Source organism: Crotalus tigris, unplaced genomic scaffold (assembly GCF_016545835.1).
Source record: "Crotalus tigris isolate CLP2741 ecotype Arizona unplaced genomic scaffold, ASM1654583v1 scf7180000024167.7108832, whole genome shotgun sequence".
Classification (NCBI taxonomy): domain Eukaryota; kingdom Metazoa; phylum Chordata; class Lepidosauria; order Squamata; family Viperidae; genus Crotalus; species Crotalus tigris.
Genome location: NW_024100417.1, coordinates 188,152 through 209,231, shown reverse-complemented (window position 1 = coordinate 209,231; position 21,080 = coordinate 188,152). Strand labels below are relative to the sequence as shown.

General features: G+C 37.3%; 1 protein-coding gene across 2 annotated transcripts in view; it reads left to right on the top strand.

Annotated features, from left to right (window-relative positions):
- Window positions 1-21,080, top strand: part of ITPR3 (inositol 1,4,5-trisphosphate receptor type 3) — a 106,752-nt gene that overhangs the window by 60,396 nt on the left and 25,276 nt on the right. For both annotated transcript variants that reach the window (XM_039323422.1, XM_039323423.1), the window contains exons 19-38: window positions 84-335; window positions 628-772; window positions 1,024-1,171; window positions 1,547-1,743; window positions 2,146-2,275; window positions 2,807-2,864; window positions 3,000-3,165; window positions 4,298-4,462; window positions 4,925-4,993; window positions 8,454-8,579; window positions 8,800-8,922; window positions 10,754-10,954; window positions 12,759-13,010; window positions 13,769-13,894; window positions 15,286-15,411; window positions 15,675-15,795; window positions 16,867-17,051; window positions 17,773-17,921; window positions 18,543-18,651; window positions 19,020-19,110. In XM_039323422.1, coding sequence (XP_039179356.1) covers window positions 84-335; window positions 628-772; window positions 1,024-1,171; window positions 1,547-1,743; window positions 2,146-2,275; window positions 2,807-2,864; window positions 3,000-3,165; window positions 4,298-4,462; window positions 4,925-4,993; window positions 8,454-8,579; window positions 8,800-8,922; window positions 10,754-10,954; window positions 12,759-13,010; window positions 13,769-13,894; window positions 15,286-15,411; window positions 15,675-15,795; window positions 16,867-17,051; window positions 17,773-17,921; window positions 18,543-18,651; window positions 19,020-19,110 — 2,939 coding nt within the window. The remainder of the gene's footprint in view (window positions 1-83; window positions 336-627; window positions 773-1,023; window positions 1,172-1,546; window positions 1,744-2,145; window positions 2,276-2,806; window positions 2,865-2,999; window positions 3,166-4,297; window positions 4,463-4,924; window positions 4,994-8,453; window positions 8,580-8,799; window positions 8,923-10,753; window positions 10,955-12,758; window positions 13,011-13,768; window positions 13,895-15,285; window positions 15,412-15,674; window positions 15,796-16,866; window positions 17,052-17,772; window positions 17,922-18,542; window positions 18,652-19,019; window positions 19,111-21,080) is intronic.

The window sequence follows — 21,080 nt, the reverse complement described above, 5'->3', positions numbered from 1 at the left end:
ATAGTCTTTGTAAGCTGGACAAATCTTTATTAAGCTTTATCATCTTTATTACACTTTCTTTCTTCTTACTTTTTTCTTCACAGATACCAACTGAAGCTGTTTGCCCGCATGTGCATGGATCGGCAATACTTGGCCATTAAAGAAATCTCCAAGCAATTGGGCGTGGAGCTAATATTTCTCTGCATGGCAGATGAAATGTTGCCCTTTGACCTCCGAGCCTCTTTCTGTCATCTCATGCTGCATGTACATGTGGACAGGGATCCACAGGAGAAAGTAATGCCTGTGAAATTTGCACGCCTGTGGACTGAGATTCCTACAGCTATCACTATTAAAGAGTAAGCCATTAAAAATCTCTATGTGGGAAAAAGGAATGAGATATATGAGGAGATGCCATAGCATTTAGAAAGTCTTGCTAGTTCATATTCACCCCTGTGTGCTTATTGAGAATAGGAATATAAATGCAGCCGCTTACGTATGTAATTTTGGTTCCAATTTGAAATCTATTTGTAGGCAATAGGACTTACTTCTAAATAAACATGCGTAAGGTTATGTTATTATGAAAGGCAGGAGGTAGTTTGTACTAGAAACCATATCTCTTTGATTCATTAAGTTCTTTTTCTTCTGTAGCTATGATTCTAATGTGAATAGTTCAAGAGAGGACAAGAAGAATAAGTTTGCCAGCACAATGGAGTTTGTGGAAGATTATCTTAACAATGTAGTCAGTGAAGCAGTTCCCTTTGCTAACGAGGAGAAAAATAAACTTACTTTTGAGGTGAGAAACTTGCCTTTGATATATTGTGGGAGTTTTCCTCCCATGTGAGACAGGCTAATTGCACAATTTCAGCTTCTGGCAAGAACAAAGATCACATTTGTTGCTTTGAAAATTGGTTTTCTATGTACTCAGAAGAATCCAGGATTTTGTTTTAAATGACTTTTCACTGTGACTGCTTTCTGTTGTTCTAGAGCTAATGCTTAGTCAACTAATTCGGTTTCTTCCTCTATATTGAACTGGTATCTTTCCAGGTTGTCAGCCTTGCCCACAACCTCATCTACTTTGGCTTCTACAGCTTCAGTGAACTGCTGCGTTTGACACGGACTCTTCTTGGCATCATAGATTGTGTCCAGAACCCTCAGTTGATGATGCAGGCCATGTATAATGATGATGTGGCTGGTAGGTCCTCCAAGCCCTAACAGATGCTGAGATAAAGTGTAATGCGCTTATTTATATTAATAATGTGTGGAGGAAAAAGTGGGCACTTTTTTTTAAAGTGGGATAGATTTTTTTTTTAAATACATATGGTCAGATCATACTGAGTGGCTTTAGGTACTGTATACCCTTTAAGTTTAAAAATCACTTAAATTATGGAAGAAGATGATGAAATGAATATTGATTGAGAAAATGTAGTTCAAAAAATTCACCACAGATATGTGATTACAGTGGGAATTGCTTCTAACCATATCCCTAATTTGGCTGTAGAAACCCTCAATGATCTGGCTGAAAGTAGGACCAAGTATTAAGTTTGGTGGAATGTGATTTCTTTCCTAGGGAAAAATGTCCGAAGATCTATCCATGGTGTTGGCCAGATGATGTCTACTATGATGCTGAGCAGGAAGCAGTCCATCTTTGGTTCATCAAACATGAATGCTGTGGTTGTTCCTGAGCCAGCAGATAGGGGACGAAGCATAGAAAATGAAAACATAGTAGTGATGGAAACAAAACTGAAAATTCTAGAGATATTGCAGGTTAGAACAAGTTGGTAGTTCTGGTAATCACATACTATGAGTCATGACTGTATGACACAATAGCTGCTTCTGCTGGGACCATTTATGATAATGACTTTAGAGAAAAGAAGGGAAAGAAATTATAAATAGCTAGAAAAGTCTGTAAATGGGCGAGACTGGGCATGTCCAACCTATGGCCCACGGGTTGCATACGGCTCTGGATAGCTAGCAATGCAATCCCACAAGATAATAAAAATATAATAAAAGGAATTATGTTATTTATATACATTAACTACATTATATGTATTGCATATGCAGCCCGAGACAATTCCTCTTCACTTAATGTGGCCCACATAAGCCAAAAAAGATTGGACAATCTTGGGCTAGACTGATTCTCTTTTCATATTCTCTTCTTATACCTAGTTCATTCTAAATGTGCGACTAGATTACAGAATCTCCTATTTGCTCTCGGTGTTCAAGAAGGAGTTTGTGGAAGTTTTTCCCATGCAGGACAGTGCAGCAGATGGAACAGCACCAGCCTTTGACTCTACAAGTAAGCCCCAGCTTCTCCTGGTACTTTTCCCCTGTTTTATTTGATGTCAGAAATCTTTTTTTTTTTTACTTCATTTTGCCATATTGTTCAATAATGGTCTAAAGGTAGATGGATGTATGATCTCTGAATGAAAGGCTGAATCTATTGTGGGATGATAGAATATCTGTAGGAAATGGGAATGTTTAGGATCATAGTGATTTATTACAAAGAATGAGAAATGGCCATGTTCAGTTCAACAGAAGATGACTTTGAGTGTAAGATACTCTTCCCCTTCCTGCTGCCCCCAATTAAGGACTACACTTATATAGAGAAAATTAATTGGCTTTATTTTGTATAGTGTCCACATATAAAAGAAATTTTTAAAGCTAAATCATCTGGGGGGAAATCTGCTTTTCTCTTCACTTAAATATAGTGGTGATTGAGAAATGGCTGATGAGCTAGTTCAGATATTTCATTGTCTTTTCTTTTTTGTCCTCCATCACCTTCCAATTGTTACATTTCTTGTTTCTTATGCGCTTTTTTCTCTTCCAGCTGCAACAATGAATCTGGACCGGATTGGGGAGCAGGCCGAAGCCATGTTTGGGGTTGGGTGAGTTTTAGGGTACTGGGCATTATTGCTGTCAGTTGCTTTCCCCATATATAGCTAAAGCAATTTACCCTCTAGTATGGAGAGTTCAAAGCCATGGTTATGATTTCTTTCTTTCTTTTTCTCTTTGGGCTACAGGAAAACAAGCAGTATGTTAGAAGTGGATGATGAAGGAGGACGTATGTTTCTCCGGGTACTAATCCATCTGACAATGCATGATTATCCACCTCTTGTCTCAGGCTCTCTTCAGCTTCTCTTTAAACATTTCAGCCAGCGTCAAGAGGTCATGCACACCTTTAAGCAGGTAAATGCTCAATGTAACTCTCAGTGGTGGGAATATTTTGCAGTTCCGTAAATCCTTTCCCCTTAGAGCTCCTTCTCAGTGTAACAAATTTACATGATGTGTTTATTTTTGCTTCCCTGTTGAACATGCTGCCTCTCTTTGGGCCTACTTACGATTTATGGAATTTAGAAAATGCTATTTTTTTTAATCTATTTTGAGAAGTTTGGTATACTAGAAGCTATTAGTATGCCAAGGGGATGCCAATAGTGTTCCACTGTTGTTGTTGTTAATTGCGAAGTCGTGTCCGACCCGTCGCGACCCCATGGACAACATTCCTCCAGTGTTCCACTATGCAGGTTAAAAGTATCAAAACTGCTGGACCCAGCCTATTTCAAATGGTAAATGAAGGGATTATCTATATTTATCACACTGTTAATGTGTTGTCACTAACTATATAAAACCAGTGGTTATTTTTTGGAGGTATTGTGTTAGTGCACTGATGATTTACCTAGGTCGGGAATGAAACATCTGCAAGAAAATCATCAAGCTCAAAGAGTACCATGTACCCCACATGGCAGAGAAATTATGATGATGATTTTATTTTATTTTATTATTTTGTTTTGTTTTGTTTTGTTTTATTTTTTATTTTATTTTATTATTTTATTTTATTATTTTTTAAAATTTGTATGCCATGCATCTCACTGTCATGTGAGGAACAAGGTTCTATGAGCTGGTCTTAATCCCTAATACCATCACTGCTCCATTGGTTTCATCCCTCTACTTGTTTCAACCCTATTCATGGTTAGATGTAAAAAGAAGCTGTAAGCTTCTTCAGATGGATGCTATATTTTTTCACCTTTTGCCAAATCCACAAAAGTTAGACGACAATGTGGGGGCTCTGACTGGAGCTACTGCATGTCAGGAAGCAATGTGGCTTCTTTCTTTATTTCTGAAGTAATTTCTTTGTGGATCAGAAACATTTCTAGGTTATCTTCAGAAAAAGAAATGCATCCCCAGTCTTACAGTAAATTCCATCAGACCTTATGAGAAAGACAAATGAATCATAAGCCATAGACCTTCACCTTGTATCCCTTTATGTTGGCCAGAAGCATACACAGAATGAATTGATGTTCTTTATGGTAACTTCAATCAGGTCCAGCTACTTATCTCTGCTCAAGATGTTGAGAACTACAAAGTGATCAAGTCAGAGTTGGACAAACTTCGTACGATGGTGGAAAAGTCAGAACTCTGGGTGGAAAAGAAGGGTAACTCCAAGGGAGAAAATGGACAAGAAGGGGAGAAGAAAGAGAAAAAAGAGGTAAATTCATACCAGTTACAAGGCAGGGAACACAAAAGTACATCTGGATTGATAATAGGTGAGATTTTAATCTTTAGTTTACATAACAGCAAAGGTGGATTTACTAGTGAATAAATATTTGGCCAGTTATGAATCTCTGATGACTATCTAAACAGATCATAGAATAATATCCTAAACTTATCAAGAATAATGGGAAGAAACCCAATGGGGGAAATCATCATTATTATTAAATAATAACACAGCTTTGATAAACTATGAAGTAAATGGAAGATGCTCAATTCTATCAACTTAAACCCAGTTTATTATCTTGTAGCATAGCAGATTTATTTTTAAAGTTGGCCTAGTTTTTGGTAATTGAACAGTAACAGGACAGCTCATGGAAAATGAACCAAAGTGGATTTCCTCTCTTTCAACTGATATGTAGTCATCTAAATTCTCTTTATCTTCCTTTCATTCTCCCAGCGTACTACAGATGAGGAACCCGGGACCCCTGGAGAAAAAAGCAGTGAGAACTATCAGCTCATAAAAGGGGTAAGCAGTTATATCTAATACTCTCACTAGACAAAATGTGGGAAAATATTGCTGACTCAAGCACATGGGGGATGAAGAAGATTTGTTAACAAAAGCAAATGCAACACACTACAGAACAGGAGGGCTTTGTAATGTTATATAGTCCCAGGATACATGTGTGTTGCCTGTGCCTTTGGCTGAGAAATATATAAAGACTAAAATCTTTATTTTTGAATGTAGTTATAAGATGTATAAGCCACTTGTTATTCACAAGAGATCCCAGAGCATTGTACATAACTCAAAGAGACAAAATAATAACAAAACACTATTACTGTTCAGCCAGTGAAGTACATAAAGAAACTCAGAGCTTTCTTTGCAGGAGTATGAATACTTTGAATTTATACTGAAAATGAAATAAAATCAGGATTAATCTAGTGCAAGTGTGATGAAGCTGTGATACCAGAGCCAAGGGCTATCTGTGAGAGAAGATTCTTCTTTATAAATTCTCAGGGTTTCTCCTTTTTTAAGTCCTTGAAGAAGAACTTCAGTGTCCATGAAAGGAATTCCTGCTCTAATTTCTTTCATTTACAGTTGTTGGAGTTTGACCATTGAGAAGCACAATTAGTCTGCATGTAAATTAACAGAATGTGAAATATTCCGTGCAACTCAGAACTTGATTTAAGTAGGCATTTCCAAACAGACAGCTCAAAGCACTCCCAGTCAAAAGACATTATGCAGCTATATTGTCTATTCCACCAATTCTTCCTTAATTGATTTTTGGATTGGGTGAAAGAAAGAAGATGGAAGCAATGGTGAGAAAACACAGATGACTTGCAAGTGAAAAACAACATCATTTGGAGTGCTGTAAAATTCAGTGAACCGAAGCAGAACAATTGCATGATAAAAATCTCATTTTGAAGCATTTTGGTATTGCAAAGCTGTTGAAGCTACTTTCTCACCTTAGCTCTCCTACATGCAATTGAAGACAAAAATAAATTACCAAACACGATTGCCAATCTGCAAGATAGGAGTAAATAATATGGTGGGTTGTTCTCAGCTCCAGACTATATTGCGAATGGTGTCTAATATGCTGACCAGCACTTAAAGGATTGCTACAAATTGTCCAAAACTTGACTTGCCAAACTGGGACTACATGGTACCAGTGGATCATAAGCTACTCCTCCAAACCACTGGCTCTCCAACATACGGTATAGAAAATCTGCTTTTGCTTCAGTAGGGCACATTTTAAGGGTTATTTTATTGTTTTACCCCAAATAAGAATCATGCTTGAAGAAATATAAATCCTTTGCTGTTCTCCTTGTTAATACCTGTTGTGCCTGATTCTAGTTATATTAAAAACTTGGATCTGGCCATTGATGATTCTTAACATTTCTCTCTTCCAACTCAGAAGACATCTATCAATGGCAAAAGAAAGAAAGAAAGAGAGAAAGAAAGAAAGAATAAATTAGATGGTTCTTTTGGTACCTTAAAAAAAACTCTGCCTCATCCTCCTTGTTTCTCCCTGTTTCTGTTTCAGTCCCTTCTATTCTACTTCTATCCAGAGCATTTCATGTTGTGGAGATATTATATAGAGTTATTTTAGGACTCCATTCCACTTATTTTTCTTCCAGTTGGTTTGTTTTGGTTGTGAATATTTGTGCATTGTTTCACATCTGCTGATATTTAATAGTATTCTTTTGGCTGCATAAGCACAAGCAGAACAATTAAAAAAAGGATTAGATGGAAGAATAAAAGTGCCATTCCACTGCAATACGATAGATACTGCAACACGATAGATGGTATTTATGAGTCAGCAACCAACCAGGCAGGATTGCTGTAGGAATAAAATCGTGGTAAAATGACTTTCTGTCCCTAAAGTTTGGGGTAAACATATATAAATAAGGAGCTGTCCATCAGTTTCCTGTGGTATTGTAAAACGGTGAAGAAACCAGAATCCCCCAGTTTTACTTTGGCTATTACTTGAGGACATCTTATACTGCTTCTCAAAAGATTGAGGTGCGTTTTTTTTTAAAATAACTATTGAACAGTATAATTAAAAAGATAAAAACTGATTCAAACTGAAATAATAAAAGAGTAAAAAAGGAAAAAATAGAAAATGCAGAAAAGGGAAAATAGAAAGACAAATAAAAAGAATGAAAAAAATAACAGTAAAGAAAAAGAAAAGAAATATATAAAGAAACGATTTTCCCCTTCATTATAACAAGGATAAACTATTTTAGTAACCTATCATGTTATCTTAAAATATGCCACAAATGATCTCTTCTTCCCATAGCTCATCCATAAACAAATCCTTAAAGCCTCATCTGTCAGTCTTGGTCAGCAAACGTTCACTAAGGGTTACCAGAGATAAAACCTATTTATTTTAAACTTGATCTAATAAACTAACCTTATATTCCTTCCGTAAAGTCCTAGAATTTGATTTCTTTTTATTTTTTCTTTGTCTCTTCTCATAAAATCTTTCAAAAGTTTAACAGGTCACTTTTGTAAATCCATTTTTTTTTGTAGAAAAATTATCCAAATCACTCTTTTGGTTTATTATTTGTATAACCAGTGTTGCATCTTTTTCCATACCTTTCCTGTATCTTGTCATTTTAAAATACACTTTCAAATCAGTCTCAGTCTTATCCTTATTCCTCTTATCTCTTCAACAATCTACCAATAATGACAGATACTCTTAAGATTATCTTCTGGGTCGATTGTTCATAAATATACTTCAGAACATTTAATATTAAGCTATTTTTCTTCATTCTGTATTAATAAATTAAATTTCAGTTTCCTTTAATTACAATGTTTTTCCTTCTGGTTCCCTCTAGTGTTCAATCTTCAAAGTTACATCCTATCATCGTTTTTTTTTAAGAATACAAAAAAATTGTCCCACAGGGAGGGTTCTTACATTTAATTTCACAATCTTATTTCAAATCCATCTTGACCCTTATTCTGTCTATATAAACTTAAATATAAGGCTGTTTTATATGTATGTATGTATGTATGTATGTATGTATGTATGTATGTATATATATGTATGTATGTATATATGTATGTATATATATGTATATAGGTATAGGTATGCATGTGTGTGTGTGCGTGTGCATACGTACACACACACACGCACACACCTATACCTATACCTACACCTATACATAACATCCTTAAACTTGTATTTAAAACTTCTTTCTCTAAGGATTGAAGGGACTCACTGGTCTTATAAAACATATCTCTCCAAAGGTTGTTAACAATTGAAAGGCAATTAAGAAGCAGTTTCCTAAAGTGGTTAAGAAACAGGCTTTGTATCCATATATATGGATACACACATATACACACACACATGTGGCTGCCAATCTCTGCTGTAATACTGTCCTCACTCCTTCAGGGATGTCTACTTTACCTCCTCACCTCCTCAAGCTTGGAGTATATTTCTCTTATCCCCTCTTTCATTAGGTGTTTTCTTTACTTTCTCCAGATTCTGGAGCGACTAAATAAAATGTGTGGTGTTGGTGAGCAGATGCGAAAAAAACAGCAGCGTTTGCTGAAAAATATGGATGCCCACAAAGTGATGCTGGATCTGTTGCAAATCCCTTATGAGAAGGTAGGAAGAAGAGGCTGGAAGACAGGCACTTGATTGGAATACCAGAAAGTGATGGCTCTTAGGTTCTTATTGGATAATAAATTTATTCTAGTACAATCTTCCTTAAAAACAGTAATTATATATCTAAATCATTCATTTCCATTTTCTTGAAAGTTTCCAAAGAAGGAATTTGTGCAGTTTTTCTAGGCAACTGACTTTCTTTTGTTCTAAACATATGCAGGGTGATGCCAAAATGTTGGAGATTTTAAGATTAACCCACCAGTTCCTACAGAAATTTTGTGCGGGCAACCAAGAAAATCAGACCCTTCTGCATAAGCATCTCAACTTGTTCCTTACTACTGGGGTAAGAAAGAAGGGACAAATAAAAGAAGGTGGAAATGTCCAAAAAATCCCAATGTGTTGAAAAAGTTGAATTCTGATAGTTCTCCAATTTCTGCTCAAATTAACTTGTGTAGTATTTGTAATAAATATAATAGCTTCGTTGCTTCAAATGATTTATAAGGCCAAATAGGGCTGTTATGTGATTCACATAACCGGTTGAGAAGGGCAACAGATTTTGCTTCCCATCTGCTGCTTAGGGGCCCAATCATAATTCCTACATCCATGTCTTTTTCAGAGTTGCTCTAGCTGTTGCAGCTGTCGCTGTGGTCCACTAACTTATAGGAAAGCAGTTGGCAGCACTCCTAAGACTTTGCTTTCCAAACTCGGATGCTCTCCATTGTTCAGCAAGGCTTTCTGAATAAAATTGTGTCAAAATTTTTTTGTCTTGGTGGCAAACAATGTTTAAAATTTAAATTAGTTGCTCTCTGCAGATGCTGCCCATAAGGACCTCTATTACAATAGCTTTTTCTGAGAAAAGTTCCTTTTCTCAGAATAGCAAATAGGACATTAACATATCCTAAAAATACTGAGGTTGCTATTACAATCTCAAGTGGTAGCAAACACATTTGAAAGGGTTGTAGTGAATGAAGATGATGGAGGTGGCCGATAGGTCCAGCTTAGGTGGCACAATATTTTATATTAACTCTAAAGCCAAAATAATATGAACTTTTTTCAACCAAGCCATTGTGAAGAATACAGTTGCTTATGAAATATGAATTGCATTTTTTTTCCATTAAATGTTTGGATTCCTCCTAGGGTGAACCCTTTGATCATGTCTGTTGAAAACAGATAGTATAATATCTTGCTATTTTGAGGTGGGAAATATATAAAAATACAAAACAAGCTCTTAAATAGGCATATCCATTTAATAAGATGTCAGCCTATTGTGGTAGTCCAGACAGGAAGCGTGACCAGATGTACTTATTCTATTTAATGTAAGATTGCATTGGGAGACAGTATTCCTTGGGCCTCAGCGGAAGTGTCGTTGGACAATGCTGGCTCTCTTGGCAAAGAACGAGAGATGAGCACCCCACCCTAGAGTTGGAAATGACTGGACAGGGGAAACATTTACCTTTTACATTAGGACAATCTTGCAAGCCTGAAAGTGCTTTTTCTCCCTCCTCACTTTTTACAACCCAAGAAATTAGGGAGGGTCTCTTCTGAGATGTTTCCCCTTTTGTGGCTAAGCTGCTTCTTGTCTGACGTTCCTCTGGCTGTGGCTGTTTCCCCTGTCTCCGAGGTCATTCCCCCACACAAACAAAAAAAATTCCACTCAATGGAATGATATGGGCCCTTCCTGATCTAAGATAAGGTGGCTGCTTTATTTTCCACCTTCTATTTTATTCGCACCACATTTTGACATTGCATCTGACCAAGGTAACCAGAAGGGATTGGAAATTGGAGTTTTCCTGAGAGTTGATACTAGATAGGCAGATAAATAATAAAAAAAGATTTTTAGGATTAATGTTAGTGCATAAGCTCTTTTGAGCCAAATGCTCCAATTTTAAATAATGTACTGAGAGGGAAAGTGTCAAAAGTGGATGAATTTAAGACAAAAATATGAATTATTTGGATTAAATGTCATTTAAAATTAACTTTATTTAATGTTCATCATATTATTACTTCCATGTATTTAATGATTTGTACTTTCTCTCATGTTAAAAACTACAGTTTGCTAGCAAATTCTGGAAGGTCTATGGAAGCTCTTCCAAATGTTTTATAAAATGTATGTGATCTACGGGTTACACATCGGGTTTAGATACATATGAATGATAACAATTGTTTCTTGACAGCTTCTGGAGGCAGAGACAATGCAGCACATCTTTCTGAACAATTATCAGCTGTGCTCTGAGATCAGTGAAGGGGTGCTACAACATTTCATCCATTGTCTGGCTACACATGGGCGCCATGTTCAGTATCTTGATTTCCTTCACACTATCATCAAGGCTGAGGGCAAGTACATTAAGAAATGCCAGGACATGATCATGACTGAGGTGAGATTCAAGGTCTCTGGGAAAGGGTAGAAAAGAGGAACAGGATAAAATGAATGGAAACAGACTAGGAAGTGTTTACACATAAATAGGGGGTAGAGCCATTGTAGATTAGCAGAGGAAACCAAGTAATGTTAAATGTAATCTGGTAACAGGTCCTGAGAAATTACAGAGGTGAGGCTCTGATTTGAACTATCCCCATTCCTACTTTAAGAACTTCAGGAAATAATTTGTTCCTCACAAACCTCTTGCTTAATGTTCTCAAAACAAGAAATATAAAGTATTAAGATAATACAAAAATGAGCCTTGGAAAAATAACATATACAAGGCAACCTGTCTGATCTTTTCAAAATAATGAGGTGTGAAGTCTTCCTCCAAATATCTGTCAAGCTTTAATAATGAAGGGTTGAACCCTGGTGAACTAAGGTTATGGTCTTCCAAACCAGGAGTTGATTTATTAAAGCAATTTAGCAGCTTGACAGTGTAGTACAGGCATTAAATAAATACTACACCAGGGGTCTTCAAACTTGGCCCTTTTATGACTTGTGGACTTCAACTCTCGCTGGCTGAGGAATTCTGGGAGTTGAAGTCCACAAGTCATAAAAGGGCCAAGTTTGAAGACCCCTGGTGTAGTATTTATTTAATGCCTTTCAATTTTGTAATGCCTATTCTTACTCTGTACATTCCTGTATATAAAACAGCTGCCAAATTATGTAACACAATCAGCTGTAATGCTGACTGTATGGGGAAAAAGGATAGCTATTACTTAGTGCAACAGATGCCACAGCCAGATGTTCAAATATTCATACCCATTTCCCATCCTTTCTATTCTTGTTTGCTGTTTTGTAACCATCTTCATAGTTTTTTACTAGAAGGCTCTTTTGATCTCAGCTTGAATAGCCAATGGTCAGGGATGATGGTGATTGTGGTGGAAAAGATGTAGAACCAGGTTGGCGATACCTCTATTAAGCAGTATAGTAATGTATAATAGCCATTCAAATGCCATCCTCTAATTCAGTGTTTTTCAGACTTGGCAGCTTTAAGATCTGTAGACTTCAATTTCCAGAGTTTACCAGCCAGCAAATTAAAATTGCCAAGTTTGAAAAACTGAAAAGACCGTAGAGTTAGGTTATGTGATATGGTTTACTCTTCCCACTGCCAGAGGAAATACAAATTTGCATTGGGATTTTTTAAACTACAGATTGGAAGAGTATTTGTTGCATAACAATTCTGTCATATTTTAATGCCAAGATATAGTTTTATTTATTTGACAGTGTTTGTATACTGCCCCATACACTGGAGAAAATAATATTCTAGAAGGATATAGATATACTGCACCAGGAGCCAAACAAGCAAGAATCACATGCCACTAAGGTTATTTCAGTCCTAGGAGCTTCAGACTGTACTGTCTTAAAAAATAAGGGACAGGAGGAAAAAATATTCAATATAGGAAGATACTCTTGTTAGTAGATTTGTTCTCTATGTATTATGAGTAAACTATTTAATTCTATTATGGTATTACAGAAAAGGTGGTAGGACCTAGCTGACTTTGACTGATCCTGAAAAAGTTAATCATTGCTGTACCTGGCTAGTATTTGAATGGAGTACCCTCAGGGAAATATTCAGGGCTATGCATTAGATTGAAAGAATATTCTAAAAGGATGTAATGGTGAATTCTTGCCAAGACAATAACATGGATGTAATCACTAGGTATTGAGCTCAACTCAGTGAGCAGAATATGGCACGTGAGAAGTAGATTGGAGAGAACCAAAGATATTTAAGTAGCAGTCTTGTCCCTTTGCTGTAGATTACCAATGCTGGGGATGATGTTGTGGTGTTCTATAATGACAAGACCTCCCTAGCCAACATGTTGGAGATGATGACAGCAGCTCGGGATGGGATAGAGGAGAACAGTCCCCTCATGTACCATATCTCTTTGGTGGATTTGCTGGCTGCCTGTGCTGAAGGCAAAAATGTATACACAGAAATCAAGTGCACATCTCTACTTCCTTTGGAGGATGTGGTGCGAGTAGTCACTCACGAAGACTGTATTACTGAGGTAATGTAAGGATACACTATAGGTGTCATCTATGGCTGACAAATAGCTTTATAGTTATAAGATTCTGGGTTTCTATCCTTACGTATGTGATGAGGCCAGGCTCTATATGAAGAAAATGTGTTTTCTAGATACATGTCACCTATGCTTGTGCAAAACAGATAGGTTTGCTCAAAGTAACAAAGCAGTGAGCTGTAAAGACCGGTCAGGTTTAGAAAAGTCCTGTTCAGTTACCACTGGGCAACTTTATAGCCAGTAATTTTAAGAACGTAAGACTATAAATACATAATAGTAAGATCTCTCTATTGACTCACATAATTCTATCTCTTTGAAGAATTTAAGGGTATTGTAGGATTAGGCTTGCAATTAAGTTGTCCAGTATTTTCCTTACCAGAGGGGTCACCAGAGATATATGAATCATGATGATTATGGAATTATTTTTCAGCCTTATCTTCAGGGGATTTTTACAAGAATAAAATGGATTTACTTCCTTGATATCCTGTCACTTTTTAGAAAAAAGCAGGGTATCAGATTGACGATGGTTTTATGAACTGTTACTTCGTCAAATCCCCCTTTTCCTTTGATTTTTACAGTTGTAGATAATTTTCTCAAGAGCATAAATGGTGCTAATAAAGAGGAAAGGGCTATCCCCTCGGCTTCTCCCCTCCCCCCAAAAAGTGATGACTGTGGAGGAGCTTTGATTCTGTTCTTGCAACATGTCCAGTCTTTAAATCCTTGCCTCTTTTACTCTGGTCTTTCAGGTGAAAATTGCATATGTCAATTTTGTCAATCATTGCTATGTAGACACAGAGGTGGAGATGAAGGAGATCTATACCAGCAATCACATCTGGACACTGTTTGAGAACTTCACCCTTGACATGGCTAGGGTAAGTGTTGAAATTTATGAGAAAATCCTTTGGCCCCTAATATGTGAACAGATAGCTACATAAATTGATGCCTCCACTTTCTCCGAATTGGTGCCATCAAAACATATGTGAAGGATATCAGTCTGGGGAAACTTGAACTAGTTTAATAAATTAATGAAAAGAGCTTCCTACATAACACCTGACTGGTCTCTGAAATTCAATGCTAAAAGTGCTTGGTTGCCCATCAACAAAAATAGATTCAGCCACTTTCATTAGTGATTCCTTAATGATCCTTAAAGATTAATTAGGACTAATCATAATCATAATCATAAACATTAAGATTGTGATTCATTATAACTAACCACAGCCAAAAGCATGAAAAAAGGGAGACACCAGCTTCAGCTTTAGGAGTGGATACCAGTTGCAGGGAACAGTGGTGGGCAAGGCACTCATCTCTTGTCTCATCTCTTGCTTGTGAGTATCCCAGAAGTATCTAGTTGGCCAGGCTTAAGTAGGTAATTATCTGAGTTAGAAGGAGTGTTCTTATATTTATGTAAAAGTACAAAAAAGCTCCTACATTATAATCCATTGAATGCCAAATATTTTGGTTATACTTTCCATTAGATAACCTGAGATGATGAAGTGAGTTGTGGCTCATGAAAGCTTGTGCCTTAAAAAAAAAGTAGTCTAAAAAAGGAGCTATCAGAGTCCTGATTTTTCTCTCACCACAGGCTAACATGGGTTTTCCTTCTATAGTGAAACAAAGCAATGCTCTCCGGTTATGTGTACACTTTTACAAAGAGGTTAGCTATGACAACTAGCTATTCTAATGTAGTAAACCTTTGAATATTAAATTTTGAAGCCTACCTACACAGTTGCCATTATGATGCTTGTGAAATCCCTCTGAATTTCTGACTCTCTGCTGTTGGATAATGGAATGCTGAGTTCAAGAACTCAGCTTTTCATACGTTCAGTATGCCAGAGGTCAGAATGCCATTCTTTGAACAAGGTAATGTTTTATTATATTGTCCTATTAGGATCAAAGATTACACACATTTGTTCCTGCTTGGTAGAAGGCACAGCCCTGGGAACTCTCTGCCAAGGTTTGCCTTCAGAGAGGATTGATGGCATGCATAGGCAAAAGCTTCTCTTGCCTCCTGTACTCACTGCACTGCGGAACTGTTCAGATGTCTGAATGAACTAATCTGTGGTTAAGATTTGTAAAATTGTGAACTGCAAAAACTCACCTCTGCCAACAAATGATTAGGGTGCATGAAAGGCAATCTGTCATGCCCACAGCCTCCCTCTGCAGCATGGGACTAATGGTAGGACAGAGCTGCTGTCAGGATTTTTTAGATTGTAATTAGGAGATTCCTAATGTTGTTCAAATTTTGTTTTAATTCCACCTTCAGGTGTGCAAGAAACGTGAAAAGCGCTTGTCAGATCCTGCCTTGGAGAAATATGTGCTGACGGTGGTGCTGGACACTATCAATGCATTCTTCAGCTCCCCTTTCTCTGAGAATAGCACTTCCTTACAGGTACAATTGAAGCCTTACAATAGTTGAATCTATTTTCCATTTCCTTTTGTAAACAAGAATAATTGTTTGAAATATAATAGTATTAATTGCCTAAACATTATTTCAGATCCAAGTCATGTCCCATATCACAACTGCATTTTTTTAATGTAGGCATTCCAGTTGTGGGTCTTGTAGACTTATTTCTTTGCACCCTGGGTGGAGCTGCAATGGAAATAAAAGCAGGATTTCAGCAGAAGTCCTTAAATGTTTCTTCTCCCTTTCAGACACACCAGACTATTGTGGTGCAGCTCCTCCAATCTACCATGAGACTTCTGGAATGTTCTTGGCTGCAGCAGCAGCAGAAGAGCTCAGTGGAAACTTGTATTCGCACATTGGCTATGGTTGGTAAGGAGCAATACCTAAACATCTCTTTGGAACGAAGGAGGGCAGACTTAAGGCATGCAGGATCGATCTGAGATCTACCAGCAGAAGCTGCTTCAAAAGGCACACACTTTTGATTACAGAATTAATTCATTTACACCAAGTTCTCATCTTCGTGTTCAGAGGTCCCCAACCTTTTGGGCACCAGGGACCGGTTCTGTTGAGAGGTTTTTCCACAGACTGTAGGGGTCGTGGTTTTATGTACTGCCTGCATCCTGCAAATGGGGCTTTGCTTGTTTGCGTGGACTGGTTTCTGGCATGCTGCAGCCCGGTGCCAGTCCATGGACCATGGGTTGGGGACCCCTGTTCTTTTCATTTCAGCTATATAAAATGGGGAGTTGGAGTTATTTTATGGTTGCCATTATAAAACAAATTGACAAGCACTGTAGCCATCAAAAGTTGCTTGAATGGGTGGCATATAAATTTTAATCAATAAATAAATATAAGGAAAGCAAACTAAATGCTTTGTCCATCCTTAAATAATACAGTTTTGTGGATTATGTATTATTTGGATTTGCTTTTTGGACTAACACAGGAACTGAAAAATTCGCATGACTGCTGTTTAACATAGTGTTTAATTGTGTAACTTTCCACAATGAGAGTTTATTTTTATTTATCTTTGGACAGATGAGAATCACAGCAATATGGAAGGAAGGATCAATTCTTTCCTCCCTGGTTATGATTTCAGTGATCTTTCTCCCACTTTCCCCAACTTTGATCAAAAAGCAGCTTTCATTTTTACTAATACTTTTTTTTCTAAAAAATGTCTGCAGATATGGCAGGAAGATTCAACAGAATTAGGACAAGTGAGGAAAGAATTACAAATTCCTACATTATACAACAGGTTAAAAATTGTGAAAATTCTCTGAGTATGTAATTAACACATGTACAATATGATCTTTATTTTGGGGATGTGATCTTTATTTTTGATAGTTTGGTGGAATGACCAAGGTTATTGTTTGAACCCAGTATCATCCTTGTCATCAGTGCTGTACTTAAAATGCTTCCCTCAATATAAATGTTTTGTTCTTTCAGCTAAAAGTCGGTCCATTGCCTTACCCATGGATTTGGATGCCCATGCCAGCTCCTTGTTAAACAGCAGTTCGATTAGCAATGCCCAAAGGAATGCTTCCAACTATAAGACAGCATCACGTACTTTCCCTCGAGTTTCAGCTACAACCAATCAGTGGGACTACAAGAACATCATTGAGAAGTTGCAGGTACAAACTCATAACTGGTTTTGAGGGACCACTATATGCTTGTCTCTTAATCAGGCATATCTCAAAAAGAAGAATTTAAATGATCCTCTGGAGGAACTCAAATTCTGTACTTCTGTACTCCAGAAGCTTGGATAATTTGAGTATATTCCTCAGGAATTTGGGTTGCAATGTGCTGGAGCGCTGATTGGTTGATGGTGTTCCTATTGCTTGGATTGACATTTTATCATTGTATTGTTTATGGTTGTTAGTGTATATATATTGTAGTTTTGCATTTTTATTGTTAGGCTTTATTTCTGCTTTTTTTTAAAATTAGTGGTTCTCAATCTGTGGTCCACGGATCCATAGGGGGGCTGCAGTGTTCTCACACAGGGTCTGCAAAACCTTGAAGAAATGTTATTATTTAAATCTTGAGTTAAGTCTTGGTGGTCTATGGCCATAAAAGATATTTAAAGGGGATCTGTAGTGAAAAACCAGTTGAGAACCCTGGTTTTAAGCCTTTCAGAATATCTTGGTTGAATTGAATTGTCATATCAATGTTTTAAATAAATAAAATTTAGATCCTTTGGTTTACTTTGTGTACCTGTTTTGCTTCCACTAATTTGGAGAGAGCCACTTCTAAGAGCTTTACATTGTTTTACAGGGTAATCTCAGGTTCACAAAAGAGTAGTTTGAATGAACAAATAAATAATAGCTCTACACTGAAAATGCTATGCCATTACAGGACATTATCAATGCCCTAGAGGAGCGCTTGCAACCTCTAGTTGAAGCTGAACTCTCAGTCCTTGTGGATGTCCTGCACTGTCCAGAACTACTTTTCATGGAAGGGACTGAGGCCTATCAACGTTGTGAAAGTGGTGGCTTTCTCTCTAAGTAAGTAGGTGAAAGTGGTGGCTTTCTCTCTAAGTAAATAGGCTCTCTAGCTATAGAGAAATGTAGACTTTGAGGAACATTCCTAACATATGTCATTATTGCTCATAAAATTTTTGTAAAACTAGGGCAGTGGTGTCAAACTTGCAATGTCATGTGACATGTTGTGACGATTCGTAACTTTTTTTCCCATTGCTGGCAATAGGGTGAGCGCGGTTTCACCATGATGCAGTTTGCGGCTGGCAGTTTGACACCCCTGAACTAGGGCCTATTTGATGATTTATTGAATTGGAGCTTTCAGCTGTATGCGCCTACTGGTCCAGTTATAGCAATCACATTAAATTATGTTAAATAACCATTTCACTTTTATGTTGAGCAGATGTCGTGTCATAATTTATGATAGGAATCTTCTCCTGAAAAACAGGAGTGAGAAGAACAGAGAAAATGTACAGGGCATATACTGGGAAGAGGAATAAATAGATTTTAGGACTTGACAGAACTGAGACAATTATATTAGTGCCTGCTTAAGTAAAGAATCCAGACTATTTCTTAACAAAGCTAGTGGTGAATACTATATTTCTGTGAGCAGGATTATGGTTTGAATTTTTTTTTTTTATCATCTAGGTTAATCCAACACACTAAAGACCTGATGGGGACTGAAGAGAAGCTTTGCATCAAAGTATTGAGGACACTACAGCAAATGCTTATGAAAAGGAACAAATATGGAGACAGGGTGAGTCATTAAGAATGCTTATTTTTATCTGGATTTGAAATTTATTCTCTTTATTGTGCTTTCTGGGTGAAAAGTTACGCTTGAGTCTCCATTTAATCAAAGCTCTTTATGATAAATAAGTCTATACAAAACTTTGCAGGATACACATTTGATTCATGGCTCTGCTGATGCCCTCTCTTCACACTGACCATCCAGCTAACAATGAAACTTTAGACAGTGGCTTTCCTGCATGTACTGCCTCCAGAAACAGAAGTTCTATGCACTTGATTAGCTTGTCCTTCATGCTTTTATTTCCAAGAATCAAATTCTTTAGAAAAACATTTAGCAAAAAAAACATATGATTAATCAAATTTCTTTTTTAATGCCAGGGCAACACATTGAGGAAAATGCTTCTGGCTAATTACTTGCAGACCAAAAAAACTGGCTCCAAAGGGGAAATTGTTGACTCTTCTGGTATTGGTAAGTGGTGAATCAGTACTAAATTGTGTCTTCTCCCATTTCTTCTTTCACTTCCTTGTACGTATATCTTCAACTACTGTTTTGTTTTTTGCTACTTAACTGTCGTCATCTTCATCATTCTAGCCATTGTCTATCCACTGCAGGATGAAGGCCTCTTCCCCATGTTTCCAACCAATATGGACTTGAGCTTTCTTTTGCCAATTGGCAAAAGAAAGCTACTTTACTGAATGCAGCTGATACTGAATAATCTTTCAAAGGTTTTTTTTAAAGTAAACATATGTTTATTATGTTTCCTCCAGGAGGTCAAGTTGGTGGACAAAGCACTTTCTTCCACAAATTTTCTCTACTAGAAAAACTCTATATGTTAACTTGATCTGAGAGATAGTAATTAGCCGAAGTCATTCAGTAAGCTTCCATAACTGAGGATGGACATAAATCAAGATAACCAGAGTTGCTCAACAGTGAAATGGGTGGCATATAAATTTAATAAAGAAATAAATATCCTTGGTCCTAATCACACCTTAATCACTGATACATTGAATTCCGTTTGTTCTGATTATTGATCCTTCTATATCATGTTTACATTGAATGTTAAATATTATATTTGGGGTCTTTTGTGTGCAAAACTAAGGTGACCAACTTTTTTACAATGAAAAGGAGGACACAAATAAATTGAAGAAAAAAATATCATAAATAAAAGAAACATTTTATTCATTGCAACAATAATACAGACAACTTGCATGTGCAAAGTTTGCCAGCCGGGTGCTTTGGCACGCTCAGCAGCAATTCCTATTGGCTTTCGAAAGCCAATAGTGGGAGTAGCACAGCTCATGCAAAAGTTGAAAAAAAAAACCATCAAAAAAGGTGCCAGAATGCCGTTCTGAGGGTTCTATGAGAGAAAAAAAAAGTCCTGCAGATTAGTCTTCAAATATCGAAAAGGAGGACATGTAGGAGGACACTTTTTGAGGGAGGACAGAACTTACAAAAGGAGGACTGTCCTCCCTAAAGGAGGACAGTTGGTCACCTTAGCAAAACATATGTTGTATTGCTGAGATACAAGGGGCTGCATAAGGATTTCCCCTATTGCAAGCTTACTCTGGGAACAATTGGAGCTATTTTTGATCACACAGAGGACAGACTTTAAGCTAAAGTGGCGATGATTTCAAATAATCTTTTGAATGCAAATTGTTTTTAGGTTATTACTTAGGTGGCTAAAAATGTAATCCAAATACAGTTTAACAGGGCCAGTTTGGTTTAGGTGTTGGACTAGAAACTGGGAGGTATGTGTGTTCTAGTGCTCCCTTAGACCCAGAAACCAGGAAATGGTGTGTTCTTGTGCCCCCTTAGGCCCAGAAACTGGAAGACAGTATATTCTAGTGCTCCCTTAGGCCCAGAAATCAGGAGACGGTGTGTTCTACTGCTCCTTTAGGCCCAGAAACTGGGAGACGATATGTTCTAGTGCTCCCTTAGGTCTAGAAACTGGGAGACAGTGTGTTCTAGTGCTCCCTTAGGTCTAGAAACTGGGAGACGGTGTGTTCTAGTGCTCTCTTAGGCCCAGAAACCAGGAAATGGTGTGTTCTTGTGCCCCCTTAGGCCCAGAAACTGGAAGATAGTATGTTCTAGTCATCCCTTAGGCCCAGAAACCAGGAGACGGTGTGTTCTAGTGCTCCCTTAGGTCTAGAAACCGGGAGACGGTGTGTTCTACTGCTCCCTTAGGCCCAGAAGCTAACTGGGTGGTTTTGGGTCAGACACTCACTATCAGTCCAATTCACCTCACCGGGTTGTTATTATAGAGAAAATAAAAAGAGGAAGTATTAAGTGCACCACCTTGATGTGTATAAATAAAGATGGGATGTAACATCTAATAATTGTATTAGTGGTTTTGCACTTTTTCTGCTTGATTGGTTATATATGTTGCCTGAAATGAAGAGGTAATGAAACATAATATTTGCATATCCAAGGGTTACCCA